The sequence below is a fragment of the Budorcas taxicolor genome, chromosome 18 (assembly GCF_023091745.1).
Source record: "Budorcas taxicolor isolate Tak-1 chromosome 18, Takin1.1, whole genome shotgun sequence".
Taxonomy (NCBI): Eukaryota; Metazoa; Chordata; class Mammalia; order Artiodactyla; family Bovidae; genus Budorcas; species Budorcas taxicolor.
Window position 1 is genome coordinate 14,754,805 of NC_068927.1, and position 16,815 is coordinate 14,771,619.

Genomic DNA, 16,815 nt, shown 5'->3' on the forward strand with positions numbered 1-16,815 from the left:
GCAGGCCACCATTCCCCCTTGTGTATCTAGATGTGTGTGGAAAACCTGTATCTGTTAGTGGCAGTTATTCACTGTAATTGAGGAAGAAAAAGCAATATTACTGCATACGGGCACTCAGCCCCATCTAATCTTCCTGCTGCATGCATCTGTCCACATGTAACTTCCAACATGTATATTTTTACACTATGTACATTCTTAATTAGCCTGTCTTGTGTAGATTGTGTACATCATTATATCTGACATTCTTGTAACTATTGTGTGATCAATAAGATTCCTATAAGAAACTCTGCTTTTTAAAGACAAAAATACCGTGCTGAGAGGGCTGACTTAACTTATATCCCACATTAATGGGTGGTCACTCTATTTATAGGATCTTTAAACCATTTTTAATGAACTAAGGTGAATAAAGGCACAACTAAAAACCATCATCAAAGTTCAAGTTAATGGCTTAGTATTTGAGACTTGCAGTCTGTACTATCCAAAGCCAAGTGGATAATACCCTTCCGAGTGAGGAGTGTTGAGGCTGGTCTCACTGTGGGTGGAGGGACACCCACCTCTAAAGGTCCCTGCCTTATGAGCAAGAGACCTTGCTCCACCTTGCTCACGTTGGTCAGTGTCCTGCCTTCAGGAGACTCAGTTCTCTTCAGATTACGGATGTGTCACTGTGTGTGTGTGGGCGGGGGGGGGGGGTGCTGGAGGTAGGTGTTTTGTGGGAATAACCACTTGAAAACCTGCTCTAAATGAACTAAAGTACAACACAGCAAGTATTGACTGTGTGTGGGGTGTGGTCTGGAAGGCATTACGTGGTGGTACGTGGTACCCGACGTGGCCGGGTCGGGAGCTGTATACGGTAAATAGCAGGTGTGCACGTGATCTCCATCCTCGGAGTCCCCGGGCGTGACCAGAAAGAGGGAGGCCTTCTCCACCTGAGGGGCTGTGACCTAGCAGGTCCCAGGAGTGGCCAGCTGCATCCCCTGATGCTGCTCATCTGACAGGAGCCCTGGCCAGTCCTGGAGCCACGCGTGCGCACCGATTTTTCTCCACACGTCTGAGAAGACCAAGCCAAACTGGAGATTCCTGCCAGGGAGGAAGTCCCTGAATTCTCTCTCTCTGGCCTGCACTGCTCAGGGTAGCACCATGGACCAGGGCAAACACATGCTTGTTAGCCTGCCACCATCCCGAGTCCAGAGAGGACATGGCCACAGATGCCAGGGCACACTAACCGTGAGTTTGGAAATGTCCGAAGGACACTTGATCTAGTGATGCTGACCCTGATTATGGAGCTGGGAGCTGAACACCTTAAAACCAATCCCAAATCAATTCACATTTCTATTCACACATAGAACATTTTTTAAAAACCCAGGAAACTAGACAGAAAGTGGATTTAAGACCAGATATTCCTTTTGTAACACTGAGAAGGTGGCAGAAAGAACAGACTCCCTAGCTTGGAAATCAAGAGCCGCCACTGGAAAGGATATGTGCCTCGTATTCTATCTATGAGACAAAGACCTAATAAAAAACTTTTTTTTTTTTAATTTTTATTTTCAGTACATTAAATTTACTCATAAAAACATTCTAAAAATGTACAATTTTTCCTTTTTAACAAAGTATAATAAAACATAAAAACCCCAAAAACAGAATACTTGACATTTACAATTCAAAATCAAATTAGCAGAATATTAAATATTTACAAAACTATATCTTTTAAAAATATTTATAAAGTTACATGCAATTTTGTAGAATTGACATAAAAGAATGGCTCAAAAATGGGAGAATTTTCCTTCATTCCTAAAAAGAAGTATGTCCAATAGAAGCTGTGAAGATTCTTGAGTACACGAGGTCTTCAGTTTCAGTACCAAAGCCTGTCTTTGTGCATCTAAGAACTTTACGCATGAGGGGCTCCTCACAGCACCGGGACGGACTGGCCGGCGCTCCCCTCTCCAATAACAGTGTAGTAACTGACCTTTGGCCTCAACCAGCATAGTACATAGTTTGCAAGTGTTGATTAAAGATACTCACTTTGATTCAGAACCTCGGGACTTTTAAGTAATTGAGCCTCTTCAGAACCCATGGAGGTACATGTCACCTGCTTCATTCTTTGGGAGTCATCTGCACTTTGGAAAGGACGGCCACCTCGCTCAGGGTCCATAGGCCCATCCACTGGACGGGTGGTTGAGCTGAGCAGGGCCACGGTTTCCCTTACAACCTTTAAGACTCTTGGACACGTAACGCCATCAGTTATCAGTGTGTAAAACTAGCAAGGCATCTAGTAAGCCACCACAGAAGCAGGAAGAGTGACAATGACAGGGAGCGAGGAGGGTGCAACCTGATTCCCGCTCAGAAAAGTGCTCACTAGCAACACTGGAGTGGGTGGACAGATGCAAGCCTCGGTCAGCCCGTGCTCAGACAGGAACGCGTTACAGCCATGTAACGTTAGGCAAAGTTACTACCCGCTCTGCACCTCCGTACAGTGTGCAGTATAAACTAACTGTGGGACTTCTTGCGGTAAAGGACCTAGAATTCTAAATTGGTAAATTAAAATACTGAACCTGCTTGACTACTATATTAACAAGCTGAACTCGTGTAATTTTTTGGAGATTATAAATGATGCTGGTTTTTTTAAAAACATCCAATCACATACCTGCTTTCAAGAAAATAGTTTTGTCTTTATTATTCTAAGTGCTAGCTCCCATTTTCTCAGTGCTCTTTAGCAATTAGAAGTTTTTAACATTTATACACTTCCCAATTTTCAATATCATAAAATAAAAATTAGAAAATAAGGTAGAAAATCGAGTGTTCTGCTTTAAAAAACAAAAAAAAAGATTAGTGTTTTATCCCAACGTTGTATCTACTTCAATCTGTACATTCCACTTTCCCCATTCTTGGGGATAGAAACTTTAAAATATGACAGACTACACAGGGCAAAGTGGCTGGGGCCACACCTACCTGGGGCCGCAGCATTTGGAAACAGCCCACAACTTCAATGACTAATTGAAAGGGTCAGTCTGACCTGTGTTTCTAGCTGATGAGGACATCCTCTGAGGAAATGCCAAATGCTCTTTTAGGCTCACTGACTGTGGTTGCTTCTGGAGAGAAATTTCATCAGAGACAATACTGCTAGCAAATATTCCCAAGTTCAAGTATGGGACTCACTCACTCAAGAAGAGGTCTTACGGTTTGGCAACTGAATGCTCTGTGCCTGTGTGTCCCGTGTTCACGTTTTACCGTTAGCAACTCTGAGTGGCCACACGCATTTTCAAAGACAGCTAGAAGTTTCTCTGAGACTTCTGATGACTGGAACACAGCCACACAATGTCTGAACCTATTTCTCAATTTGAATGTCATACTTCAAGTTGAAGTTTGTTCTGATTTTTTGTTGTATTTGACACTAACCTCTAATATTTATCAAAACAGTTACAAGGGTAACAACAGACACTTTCATTCCCCAATACTGACGACTAAAAAAAAAAACCTAAATATGATTTTTCTCTTTTGTTATGAGACAGTTTTCAACAATTTCACTGTGTTGAAATAGGATTTATTTAAAATAGTTCTTTGTTTAAAAAAAAACCAAAAATTTTAAAAGTTTGGCTTTCAGCACATATCCAGGCCACTGTAACGGCCTTCAGAAATATTAAAATCGTAAACATCAATGAACACTCCAAGTCTTCCTTAAACATAATATGACAAGTTCCAGTCTAGTACTCTTTAAGGCAAAGTTGTGTCAGTTCTCACAATTTTGACATTTTGTAGTGTTTATAATTTAAGAGATCAATGTAACATTCCCCCAAAAAGCTGTTGTAAGCATCATCATTACTTCAAAACTGTAGGTAATACTGTGTGCCAAGAAGAGAGAGAATACAGAGGTCTGTCAATTCTGCATTGCATAGAAATAAAACTCTACTAAAATAAAACTCTAAAAAACTCTACTAAAAGCCTTTCATTAAAAAAAGTAACAACTTTCTGCTTTAGTTTCCAAGAAGCTAGGAAACTGATCTCAAAAATTTGAAGCCTTACAACACAATGCCTCAAATTCTAGGGTACTCTTGATTTATACCAATTCTGCATGAGGCTGATTGTCCCATTTTAAGAATGGTCTGAGTATTATTATTTTCTTCTCTTTTAAATATTCAACTGGAAAATCCCTGGGCAAGGCCTTACCAATCAGTATTTTAACATTGAAGGCTGTAGCATTTAAAACAGTATTATTGAAGCACAAAATTCCCTTTAGCCATGAAGCTTCAAGTCCCTAACTTTCACAACAAAAGCTCTCATTGCAGTGGGGTAAACTGAGAGCTGCGTGGTGGGCTTTATTTCCCACCTGATACAACTAGACTTCTGCAGATCTTGTAGCTCTGTCCTGTTGGTGTAGTCTCTTTCAGAGTCTTAACCACTTTCTATCGTAGTTTTCCGGTAATTTTTTTTAATGGAATTAACTATTGATACAGAGCCTAATACAAAAGAAGTTGACAGGAGAAAATTTCAGTCGTTTGCTCAGAGATTGTAGGACTGTATTACTGTTGAAAGGTCTGTCTCAAGTGTGAATCCGTTAGCAGTGAGCCTTGGGGTCCTTGGGAAGTCCATGGGAGATAAAATAACTTGCAAACTTGGCTAAGGATACGCAGCCTCCCATCAGTGCCGCTCACGAGGCCATGCTGCTATCGCGTCTGCCAGGGTTCCTTCATGGGGAAGACGACGGGACTCAAAGCTCTGAAGGGCTGGGAAGGAAGGTGTCCTCAAAGCTTTGACAGCTAGGGATTCTCTGGGACTTGGACCCTTTTAGAAATTAAGTTGTTGCAAATAACTATTTCTACTTAATAATGTAGTTTAAATGTATTTGCAGGAAAAAATAAAAACCTGAAACTGCTACAAGTGCTTTTAAGGAGGGAAGGAATACTAAAATCTCTGTTGTGTACTAAGTCATGTAGCCTGCTGGTGCCAACTCTAAAGACGGATTCTCTGAGTGTCTTGCACTGACTGGTCTCAGGGAGTCTTGTCTCCCAGAACTGCAGAGATTGACATCAGTTTACATTCTTCTGTAGTGCAACCCTTAAAAAGCCCAGAGATTAGTGCCTAACCACTGCAAGAACGAAACGGAACGAGCAGAACAAAACAAAGGCGACCTTTTCCCTCACCAGGGGTGTCAAGAGTCCGACTGGTAGAACTCCACTTGGAGAACTCCGACCTTCAGTTCTCGATTCCAACCTCACGTAGCTGCCCTGGAATTACGTGTGAGCCTAGAAGGACCAATTACGGCAATGCTCTTCAGGAGACGGCAGGTCTCTGCATTGCGACCAAGAGTGGAGGTGGCCAGTTTTCACCCACAGTGGAGATACCCACTAGGCCAGTCCTGACATCAAGCTCCCGTCTAGGATTTTGGCAATAAAACTGAGTTTGATGCATTCCTACGCTAGGTTTTCTATCCAGTCTAGTAAAGTAAAGCACCTTTGGATTAAAAATATTAAGCTCAACAGCAACTAGACTTCTCAGTTTTGTATTTAATTTTCCTTAGGTCTCCATGGCTTAATAGTGTTCTGTTGCCAGAGAAAAATATCAATCTGTGGAGTCCAGACTTTCTGCTGGAGGGGCATATTTCAACCTAAAAGTACCTAGAGAAGGGGGGAAAAAAAAAAAAAAAGAGATCAAATTTGAATCACCATAGAATTACTGCCATGATCTGTCCAAAGTAATTTCCGGAGTCACTGGTCAAGATTTAGGTGCTGGAAATCTAAACCACCTCTTCTAACCACTTCCCAATTCCCCTGCTGCACCCCCAAACTCATTTGTAAAGTTTATCAAATCAGATAAACGGTGCAGAGACTGCAGAGTTCCCAGTCCTTTCCCTCAAACTTTGGGAGCTCAGACAGCAAGAATCGGCCCCTTCCCTGGGGCAGGGCCAGGGAGGCCCAACCCCACAGAGGGCTCTGGGCTCGCTGCCTCAGGAGACGCAGCACCATCTCTGTCAACGGGAGTGGCCACAGCCCACAAGCACCCCACCTGCCACCAGACCCGACTCCAGGCTGTCTGCGCAGCTCCCCTCAAAAGTCTCCAGAAAACAAGTGGCTGACTGTCCAGCTTTCCCCATGCCCAGAAAAAAGGCAAGAACAAACCTGGTGTGGTAACGACAGCAGACACACCTGACTAAAGGAGACAAAAAGACAGCGAGTGGAAGCAGGAAAGGGGGAGGCACAGCACAGGGAGCGAGGACACCACGAGCCACACGGCGGCCACGGCCACGCCACTCGGGGCCAGGGACACACGCGGGGACAGAGCCCCATCGGCAGCGCCTGCGCTCACACGCCACGCCCTCGGTCCTCAGTGAACACTGGGGATGGCTCTGAATCACCCACGCTTGCTCCCCAGTCACGTGGCACAAAAGGACAGACCGCGGAGCCGTCGGGCCACGGCCAGCGAGCCACACTGGAGTGAGGAGCAGGCGGAAATCATAAAGACAGTCTCTGGGCCAAAGCTGCCCTCGGGGGCTGCACGGCCCGTCAAGAGTTTGGTGCCTTTTCAGAGAGCACTTGAAAATCACTTCTTGCTTGCTTTAGAAAAAAGGAAGTTGATTATTATTTTCATAAAAAGGACACTCCTGTCTGGATCTCTCCACCTCGAGAGCCTTTACCTTGCCGATTGAAGTCCATGGACGGCTGCTTGCAGTCCTGAGCACGGTGACCGGTGGCCCCACAGTTGTAACACGAGAGGTTCCCGCTCTTTTTGTGACTGGAACCATTGCTACTGCCCACCAAGCCCTGGGCCTGGTAGACGCCCGCCGCCCCCATGAAGTTCTGCACAGGCGGGACGGTGAAGGCGGACTGGCCGCCCAGCACAGGCTCGGGGCCCACACCACCGCCGTAGGGCGAGTGCACGACCGGGAAGGCGCCGCCGCCATACTGCTGGGCACCCATGTAGCCGCTGCCGCACACAGGGCTGAAGGGCAGGAACGGGAAGGGGAAGACTGAGGGCCCCGAGAACGGGTGCTGGAAGTAGCTGGCATAGCTGACGGTCAGGCCGCTCGAGCCGCAGCTCCCGCTGCAGCCGCACGACGTGCACACGACACAGCCGGGCGGCGGGGCGGGTGCCGGCTGCTGGGGCACCGGCTGCTGCTGATGGTGGTGGTGGTGGTGGTGGTTCTGGGCTGAGGCGGGGAGGTTCCCAGGGGAGCTGCCACCACCGCCGCCGCCGCCACTGCTGCTGTAGAAGCTGCTTTCGGGGACCGAGGAGAGCGCGGGGCTGGAGCTGGGGGCTGGGCAGCTGGGCACGGTGGCCATGTTTGCAAAGGATGGGGATGGGTGGCTACTGGAGGCGGCAGTGTTGCTGTTCGCACAGAAGCTGCCCTGCAGGGGGCCCACGGGCACACTGCTCATCGCAGAGAAGGCAGCTTTGGTGTTGGCTGTGTACAGAGCAGTCCGGGGGTTTATTATTGCAGGGGGCACACTTATTTGCACGTTGTTAGAACAGGAGGTTTGCCCAGAGATGGCGGAATCCGCAGGGACAGATGAAGACACCAGGAGTTTGATGGGCGGCCGAGCCACGTGGAAGACGGTGCTGGACGTCCCCGCGGCAGCAGTGCTGGCTTCCACCACCAGGGCCGGCTGCTGTGCCGGCTTCATCACCCTGTCCAGTGCGGACGCATGGACAACTTTGGTGCGGGGACCAAAGGAGACAGTGGGCGACACGGAGCTGCTCTCGGCGAGTCCGGAAAGGACCTGCATGGGCTGATGGGGGGTGGATGAGGGGAGCACGTCCATCATGGTATTGCCAAAGCTCTTGTCCACTTTGATGCTGCTTCTTGGTCCAGAGACTTTACTGCGCTCCTCGAGTGACAGCAGCGAGTGCACAGAGGACGAGAGGAGTTTCATGTCCGTGCCCCCCCTTTCCGCCTTGTGCACAGAGTTCAGCATCCTGATGGGTGCGATGTGCGAGGCCGCCGTCATCATCTGTGGGGGCAGCGAGTGGTGGCCCGACGGGGTGGAGCCTGCCTCGTTCTGCACGGGGAGGACCTGCGCCGTGGGCCGGGCGGAACTTGAAGTGAAGTGGTTCAGCAGCATCACAGGCTTCTCCTTGTCAGGGCCCTCCAAGTGGATCTCCACACCTAGAAGTGGAAACAGCATCAGCACAGCCTGCCTGGGCCGGGCGGGGGCAGCGCCTCGCGAGCCACACAGGAAGGGCGGGCATCCTTACGTCTGTCGTTCTCTTCTGCGCTGTCTGAGCTCTCTTCCCGGGCCTGCACGCCCATCGGGCTGGGCGAGGAGCTGGAGCACTCAGAGGAGCTGCCTTCCCGGGCCGTCTGGTGAGGGGCCTGCTCCACCTCCACCCGCAGCGCTGTGGAGAAGGAACAGGTGACAGTCCAAAGGAGGCACCGAGGTCCTCGAGCCACAGGACACAACGCTGCCTGTGCCCTCCTCTCCCGCCCACAGGCATGCCTGTCGCGTCTGTCTTCACATCAGCCCCAAGGAGGCAGGTCCTGCTCTGGCCCTATGTGCACGGGGTTGAGGCTCCCACACGGCAGACGCACATGGGGCTGTGCCCTCGACTCCCCAAGCACACACCACAGACCAGGAGAAGGACCCCCAACCACCAGGTGCTGCAATAGCAGCCCTCCACCAACACAGAGACCTCTGTGTTCTGAGGCCCAGGGACACAAGACCTTTTCAGTCAAACAAGTAGCGAAAAGATGCACTGACAGTTTTTCCTTCCTGGTTCCTGTCACTCTTGATGTTTCTAGTGCATAAGGAAAGCAGCAGAAGGGCCGCTGCCGTGGTCCTCCACCCCTGCTCCTGAGGAGAGGAAGGCAGGGGGAGGGGAGAGGGCTGGTGGTCTGGCATCAAGGACTTCAGGGTGGACCTGCAGGGCAGCAGCCTAGGGCCACCTCTTTGCACCCACGTGGAGGGGAGAGACTGGCATCTATTTTCACATTTTCTGTTCTTTCCCTCTCACCAGAGCAGTTTCTGGGTCTAAACCTTTTGCCCAAACAACTTCAGGCAAGTCACCTGTCTTCAGCTGCAAACCTAAGGTCCCTTCTACTTGTCTACTGAAGAAACTATAAGGGCTAAAACGATGAAAAGTAACTCTTTAAGTACTAGCAGATGGAAATGGAAAAGTGGTGTGACCTGAGGTCTGATCGTCCCCAGAAGGGTCCTGGGTCCAGGCGCACCCGGCCCCACCCACCTGCAGCGTGGCTGCCTCGCACCGTCTGCACGGGCCCCACGTGGCTGGTGGGGGGCACGCGGGCCACTCCGCTGCTGCTGACTGGGGGAGGGGCCGAGGGGTTCAGGCACCGTTTCTCTGACTTCTCCCTGTGTGACAGGAAAGCACACCAACAACCGAGTGTTCAGGTCTGCTGAACAAACTCTCAATGCTTCACAGATGCTACTTAAGTATACATATTCCACAGAAGGGTGATTTCCATCAAATAATCCCCAGGGTAGAAGATAACTGACTTGTCAGATTCACTCTAAAGGGTCGTTCCTAGCAAACCAAAGCCACATTTGTAGAGTTTTAAGAGTACTAATTAAGGTTTGATAAGCCACCAGTAGTAGCAAGTCCTAGTATCTGTTCCTCATGTTAGAAACTAAAATGAACACATTTCATAAACAATCTCACACTCACTTCTCCAGCTCCAGTTGAGTCTTGAGTTTTTTCTTTGCTCCCATGGTGAGGGATTCAAATTTATTTAGATCTTCTTCCGTGAGGCTCAGAAACTTCCACAGAAGAAACAAATTACAAAGTTACTGAGAATTAATTAGGATTCTGAAAACAAAAAACTTGGAGTTTAACTTAATAAACATATTCAACCTCTCGGATACGTAAACCCATAAAACTTAACCAGATAATAAAAGACAGGGAAACGCTGTAACTTTTACTTGCTAAGTGACTTGGTGTCCAAAGTCCAAAATACAAGACACCCACTTTGCATCTGAGGGTCACGGGCTGTGTCTCCTGAGCCTTTAGCACAGGTGTCTGGACCATAGCTGGGTGAAGGTGGGGCCCCTGGAAGGTGCGTACTGTGCAGGCAGGTGACTGGGACAGTGTCCTGCGGTCTCAACTGCTACTGGGATACAGTTCATGGAAGTGTCTCCCGCTCCAGGGACCCAACTCCCACAGACAGGAGCATCGTCCTCTTTAGCGGCTCTTGTTTCTTGGAGTCACGGGACACCAGCAACTCTGTTGGGTATCAAGTGATCCAGAAAAGCAGGTGCCATCCAAACTGAATGGGAACCTAACCCACTGCCCTTACACTAAGAAAAACATCCTACTTGGTTCTCGTGCCAGTCCATAATATGATCTGTGATTTTAGCCTTTTCAACTACATACATCAGACTATAACTTTTTAAACTGATCATGAGCAAGGATAGTAAAATCTGTTGTTTTTAAGACTTATGAATCCTAAACTGAGAGTACTGAAAATATACTTAAAATGTGTTTTTTATTAGCAGTAAAAGCTTGATTTCTAGTTCTTCAATTGCAGGTTTTTGGACAAAGGAAATGTTTAGAGACCAAAGCTACCACAGCACTTTATCCAGCAGAGGGCGCTCAGAGTTCAAACATCCCATACAGGTCTAACTTACCGGAGACATTGAAACTTGGATTTACCTGGGTCAAAGTATGCGGGGGCCTTTAAAAAGGCCTGCACTGAGGGCCGTCTAAGCAAGGGGGATACAAGCACCAGAATCCACTACTTCTACCCCCTGCAGGGTGGCTGGAGGCACAACACTCTTCACATCACATACAGCAAGCATCTACTTGGGAAGACCCCAAACTACCTTTAAAAAGCTGTTCGTTCACAAGCAATTTATGTTCCAGTTTTTGTTTCCAGCTGCAGGCAGCTTCAAATTCAAATCCACGGCCCCTTCCAGCGAGCTCGTGGGACCTGGGGAGCACGCATCTGGCAGTGTTAAGGACCAGGTGGCATGACCCCCACAACATACACACTGCCCAAACCCAGCTCGGTTCCTCTGGAAACAAGGTCCGAAGAAAGAAAGATTACCCGAGACAACAAGCACATTCTATCTGCCTGCCAGTAACCAACATACCTTCTCCATCGTGAGCTGTTTGAAGACAGGGTAATACTTGTGCAAACGCAGTTTCCGAAGCCAGTCTAAAATCCCGTTTTGCTCCTGGGTCTGCGGGGCCTGCAGGCTGGACGGCATCAGGATGGCGGGCGAGCTGTCCATCGGGGTCCGATAGGCCAGCGCCGAGCCTGCACCCCCCGAGTGCGAGCAGTGGGGCAAGGCGGCCGCACTGGCCGCGTGCTGCACGTGGTGCTGGGCGCTGCCCTGAGAGGACGGGATGCCAGCCACTCCGCACACAGGCCTGCAAGGACAGCAGACAGGTGGTTTTCAAAACTCCACGGCCTCCACTCAAGACCAGCTCCTCGATCTGGACTGCATCTGCGGCCGACTCCACCACTAGCATTCAAGTTGCGGCCTCTGCCACCACACCACCGCCTAGGTGACCGTCTGGACATGGCCGTGTGCACGCACCTGTCTAGACACGGTGCTGAGCACGTGTACACACGTGTGTGTGTCACCACCAGACTTCCGGTTGAGCTGCCTAGTTTTTTTCTGTTGCTTCTATCACAGGATGATACTAACAATCATACACTAAAATCGACTCCAAACATTTTTTTTAAGTAAATTCCAGAAAGCTGGAAGGAGCAAAACATCTCTCTCTGTCCCAGCCCCTTCCACACTAAACTGCAGACCCACAGATTTACCATGTGCTCACACACTCCAGGTGGGGGTGAACAAGAAAGGCGGGACACCAAAGATCTCCTTGCCTGAATAGCGTCAGTAGGACCGAGTGTGTATGTGTGTGTTTGTGTGTGTGTGTGCACGCATGCATGTGTGTGTGTGCGCGCGCGCACACCCACCACATGTGAGGTCAGCCCATTTTAGGGCCCCAGCTGGCAGAGAACCCCTAGAGCAGCAACTCTGGCCCTTCATGGGCTTAACCACTGCCTGAGAGCTTGTAAAAATGAAGATTCTCAGAAATTCTGGTGTCCTAGAATGTACAGGGCCCAGAAACTGGCATTTGCAATAAGGGTCTTTGGGAATTCTAATTCCAGTGGCTCAGAGAACCCCTTTTTCTCTATTTTTTGAGAAATCAAAAAGTAGATTCTCTCTATCCAATTCTTATCCAATATTACTAGTCAAGACTAAGATCAAGAATGCCTTAACTCCAGAAACAACTGCTGACACACAGTGAGAAGCAAGCTCTGTAGCAAGGCTGACTGGCAATGTGCTGGCTGCATGGGAGAAGTCTCACCTTCCAGACACGCCCATCATGGTACCGACTTTAGAAAGGGAAGGGTTGCCAGGACCTACAAGTTAAAGTGAAAACAATTCATTCACAGACCATGAAAGTATTTCCACTTTTACTGAATTACATTTTACAAACTCACTTGGACTTTGAAGCTGTTGGGTGGGAGAAGAAGTGCTGAAAAATTTCTTAACATGGTCATTTTTTAACACATGAGACGGTAACGAAGCCAGATACCTGAAAAAGAAACAGAGTGGTTTTATCAGCATTAAAATGTATTATTACCAAGATGTAACTGGGAGAGAAATTTTAATTTTCCATTAAGAGGCATTTGTATCAGAGAAAAACTAAACAGAAGCACCTTAACCTCTAATCTTCCTGCTGTATTCAGTTTAGTTCTTGGCAGGATTCACGTGTTTCCTGGAGCCCCTTCCCGCATTCACACTGTATTACACTGTATGAACAGAGTCTCTCGGGGCCCACAGCACAGGGCCTGTGGTCTCAGCTGCCGGGGGGCACTCCGACGGCGGGCCCAGTCCCCGGGCCCTGGCAGCAGGGCTCCCTCCGTAAATGTGTACAGGACAGCATGCAGGACACCCTCAGTGTCCAGAGACTCTGGGCCCAGGAGACCTTTTATAGGTCTTCGTTTCATCCTTTCTACTACATAAGAGAAAGAATAACCAGATTTTATTTCGTAAGACTGTCAAAATTACAGTATGTGGTGGCATATACTTCGGAATTCCTTCAATTGCATATCCTCAAAAGCATGCCTAGGTTGTTAAGATCCTTCAAATTCTCTGTAACTGAAGAGGAGACCAGAACCACCCAGACCACGTCACCTGAGCAGCCCCTCCGTGACCAGGCAGCCCAGCCCCACCCACAACACCGAGGGCCGTGGGTCCACCAGTCACACGGTGCTGCTGCAGGGGGCTGCTCTCCGTGGCCTTGCAGGGGTGTGGGGGGAGCATTACCTCAGGTCCGCTTCCAGATCCATATGGTTTCGCTCTACATAAAAGGAATCTGGGCCAGCTAAGCAAGGAATGAATTTCTCCAAATTTTCTTCAGGATGCAGCTGAGACAACTGAAAGAGACGGAAAGGCACAGGGAGTCTGGCACAATCTCCTTTACAAAACCAGGGTTGCTCAGTGCGAGAAACACCAGGCAGGTGCGAGGAGGCGGCGTCTGCCGGGGTGAGTCTGGGCTTCTGCACCCACCGGGACGCAGGAAGCCACAGCCCACCACAGCACAGGGAGCTGCCCGGCAAAGCCACCGCATCGGCCCAACCCCAAGAGGGACCTGCCCTCCGAGGAGACAGAGCACGTGAGCCGTCCAGCCGCGGCAGAGCACCAGGAAGAGGTGGCTGCCCTTCGAGTGGGCAGAGGAGATGGGCAGGGATGAACACGCCCCACAGGCGGAGTGAGGGTCAGACAGCAGCCGGCCAGGAGCCCAGGCACGGGACAGGGAGACTGTCCCCTCACTTCCGAGCTCTCTTCCGTGGGCGGCAGGCCCCAGGGAGCCTCTGCAGGGGGCACAGCGTGCAACGGCTGTCCCGGGGGCCAGGCGGGAAACCCCATACCTCCCCCGGAGCCTGCTCTCCATCCAAAGCAGAAAGCCCATAGGCCACTGGGGGAGGGATGAGACAGTGCCCGCTCTCAGAGCTCAAGCACACCCCAAGTTTCTGGGGATGAGGCAAAACACCTTCCTGCCTCTGGGAGAAGAGGAAGAAAAGGAAGTCCTCCTGACACTGGTCATTTCTCAGGGAAGGTAAAAACAAAATCCTTCTAGCGTCAAGGAAGGGCAGGAAGCCCTCCTGAGCAGAGGGGCCTGCATGAGCACAGAGTGGACCAGGTCAGGTGCTGGGGAGGGAAGGGCGGCGATGATGAGAAAGGGCCCAACCCTGTGCCTGGACCTCGGGCTGCACCAGGACGGGGGGGCCCCATCCCCACCACAAATCTATCCCCAGCAACAAGTAACAGCACCTTCCCTGGGAGTGGAATCAATAGGGCAGGCAGACCCACTCCATCCCACAGGTGAGGCAAGACACCGCCACACTCCTCTCGAGACTCCAGGGACCAGCAGGTCTTGCTGGAGGAACCCAAACCCAGCTCTGCTCCTGACAAGACTAACCCAAAGCCACACTAATGGTTTGATGGATTCCATTTCCAGGCTAGTTTCTAGACATGATGTCTAACATTCAATCAAAAATTGTAAGATAAAAAAGAGGTAGGAGTCTATTGTCAAGATAATCATTAGAACCAGACTCAGAAATAACCCAGATGTCAGAGCTATCAGACAACTGAAAATGAACAAGAACCCCTAAAATCATGGTACCAGAGATGAAGAATTCAGCTCATCAGCAACCTGGAGAGAGCTGAGGAGAAACATCCCTCAACTTGAAGACAGGTTCAAGTACACGTAACTCAAGGCCCAGGAGAAGAGAGAGTGGAGCAGAAGAAATACTGAAGGAAGGGATGGACCAGACAGTGAGGCAGAAGCCCAGGAAGGGCAAAGGCGCCAAAGCCAGGGGAGTGTCAGCTGCTGCAAATACCCAGACAAGAGTGGCAAGGTCTGCCAGCCTGAGTGGAGCCCAAAGAAGCACTTTTCAACAAAACAAGTAGGGAGGCCTGGAGAAGAGGAAACTCAGTGGTCTACATGGTGCAGAGGAGCAGGATAGCCCGGGGCAGGACCCACAGCCCTAGAAAGAAGGCCTGTGGCGCTCTTCAGGGCAGGGCAGGCCGAAACAAAGGTGCGATCGAGCAACTTCTGTCCAAGCTTTTCAACTCGATTTTCTCCCATGGGATGTTTTCCTTGATCTTACAATCAAAGTAGACAGCATATTAAAAAGCAGAGACATTACTCTGTCAACAAAGGTCCGTCTAGTCAAGGCTATGGTTTTTCCACTGGCCATGTATGGATGAGAGAGTTGGACTATAAAGAAAGATGAGCGCCGAAGAATTGATGCTTTTGAACTGTGGTGTTGGAGAAGACTCTTGAGAGTCCCTTGGACTGCAAGGAGATGCAACCAGTCCATCCTAAAGGAGATCAACCCTGGGTGTTCTTTGGAAGGACTGATGCTGAAGCTGAAACTCCAATACTTTGGGCACCTCATGCAAAGAGTTGACTCCGACTGAACTGAACTGAACTGATAATCAAACTGCCAGCTGCACTCTGGAGACACTGCAGCCGTGCTGGCTCCACCTGGCAAAGGTGGCCACTTCAGATGCTCAACTGTGGCTAAGACAGTGGTTCACCACCTGGCACAGACCAGGCTGGGCGACTTTAAACATGCAGGCGTGTGTGGATGCACAAGAGTGTACGGTGGTAAAGAGCAGCTTGGTGTTGAGTGAAATGGTATTTGTTGAATCAATTTAAAAACAAGCAGGATGTACATCATCCGCCTTTCAATTTTTTAAAATGTTTGAAAAAACAAAAACAAACAGGAAGATTCAACATGTAAACACATCAAGGTGAGAGCAGGTGAAGTCTCTGCCCACTGCCGCCCATGAAGCCCCTCCCCAGCCCCTCAGCCGTGGCTGGAGAGCAACAGACCACCATCAGCCCAACAGCCCTTGGCACCCGCGGACTCACATCTTTCTGCCCCGGCCAGTTCTCAACAACGGGCAGGAGTGTGGACCACACGCCCCACCAGCGGGAATGCCACCCTGCACTCACTGCCCTGGCTCAAGGCAGCGTCCATGGACGTCAGGCTGCCTTCTGACCGCGATGAATGGGACCCTGTAATTCTTATAAGAGCCCTTAAATCACCTTACCTTTGAAATAAATTCAGTCACTTCAGAGGAAGATTTGGTTACTGATGTGATTGAAGAATCAGACCACAAGACCTTAAAAACAAATAAATAAACAGACCTTAAAAACAGACTCCACATACTCAATTCACAGCACGTTCTTCCAGGGATTCACAGCCAGTACATGGCGGTAGTGAGACGAGACTTTATAAAAGCCTCGTGTGCTTATATACCCCTTGGTGTGTTATAGAAAAGATGTTCACGTAACTCTAGTCCATTAAAGCTTAACTTCCTGTTTTGCACAATTATTCAAACATCACTAAGTCACTCATGCGTGGAGTCTAAGGTTGCCCCTTAAAGCGTCATAAAGTCCGTGACGACCCCGACTGCTTGTGCTTGTGTGCACAGCCCCCCACGTGGGGACCCCTGTCTGTCTACATGGAGTCAAGACGCTATGAGAAGTGAGCCCGTCCAGTGAGTGCTCACGCTCAGGGCTGTGGCCGTGCCGCTGGCCCTCAGGAGTCTGACACAAGTCAGGGCAGTCAGGACCGGGAGAGCAGGGAACAGCTTCCACTGCAGGGGGTGGGGGAAGAACGCAGCAGGGAACGTCAGAAAGGCCTTTCCGGAAGCTCTACGGAGCCTGGTGTTTGTCCTTCCTCCCTGTACCTGTGACAGCGGGCAGTTTTAGTTCACGACCACAAATGTCCATCTTCCCAAATAGACTGTGAGTTCCCTGGGGCAGGGGGCTGGCTTCCCAGCACTGCCTGTGGTATTTTCCACCTATGTCAGCACAGACACCTGTTAG

General features: G+C 49.7%; 1 protein-coding gene across 1 annotated transcript in view; it reads right to left on the reverse strand.

Moving 5' to 3' along the window:
* Nucleotides 1-1,765: 1,765 nt before the first annotated feature.
* ZCCHC14 (zinc finger CCHC-type containing 14) overlaps nucleotides 1,766-16,815 on the reverse strand; it is a 47,552-nt gene continuing 32,502 nt past the window's right edge. Inside the window, exons 4-13 of the mRNA XM_052656163.1 lie at nucleotides 16,035-16,106; nucleotides 13,236-13,345; nucleotides 12,407-12,501; nucleotides 12,271-12,325; nucleotides 11,037-11,316; nucleotides 9,613-9,704; nucleotides 9,172-9,299; nucleotides 8,185-8,325; nucleotides 6,626-8,095; nucleotides 1,766-5,609 (exon numbers count right to left, since the gene is read on the reverse strand). Of these exons, the coding sequence (XP_052512123.1) occupies nucleotides 5,554-5,609; nucleotides 6,626-8,095; nucleotides 8,185-8,325; nucleotides 9,172-9,299; nucleotides 9,613-9,704; nucleotides 11,037-11,316; nucleotides 12,271-12,325; nucleotides 12,407-12,501; nucleotides 13,236-13,345; nucleotides 16,035-16,106 (2,499 nt within the window). The 3' untranslated portion in view covers nucleotides 1,766-5,553. The remainder of the gene's footprint in view (nucleotides 5,610-6,625; nucleotides 8,096-8,184; nucleotides 8,326-9,171; nucleotides 9,300-9,612; nucleotides 9,705-11,036; nucleotides 11,317-12,270; nucleotides 12,326-12,406; nucleotides 12,502-13,235; nucleotides 13,346-16,034; nucleotides 16,107-16,815) is intronic.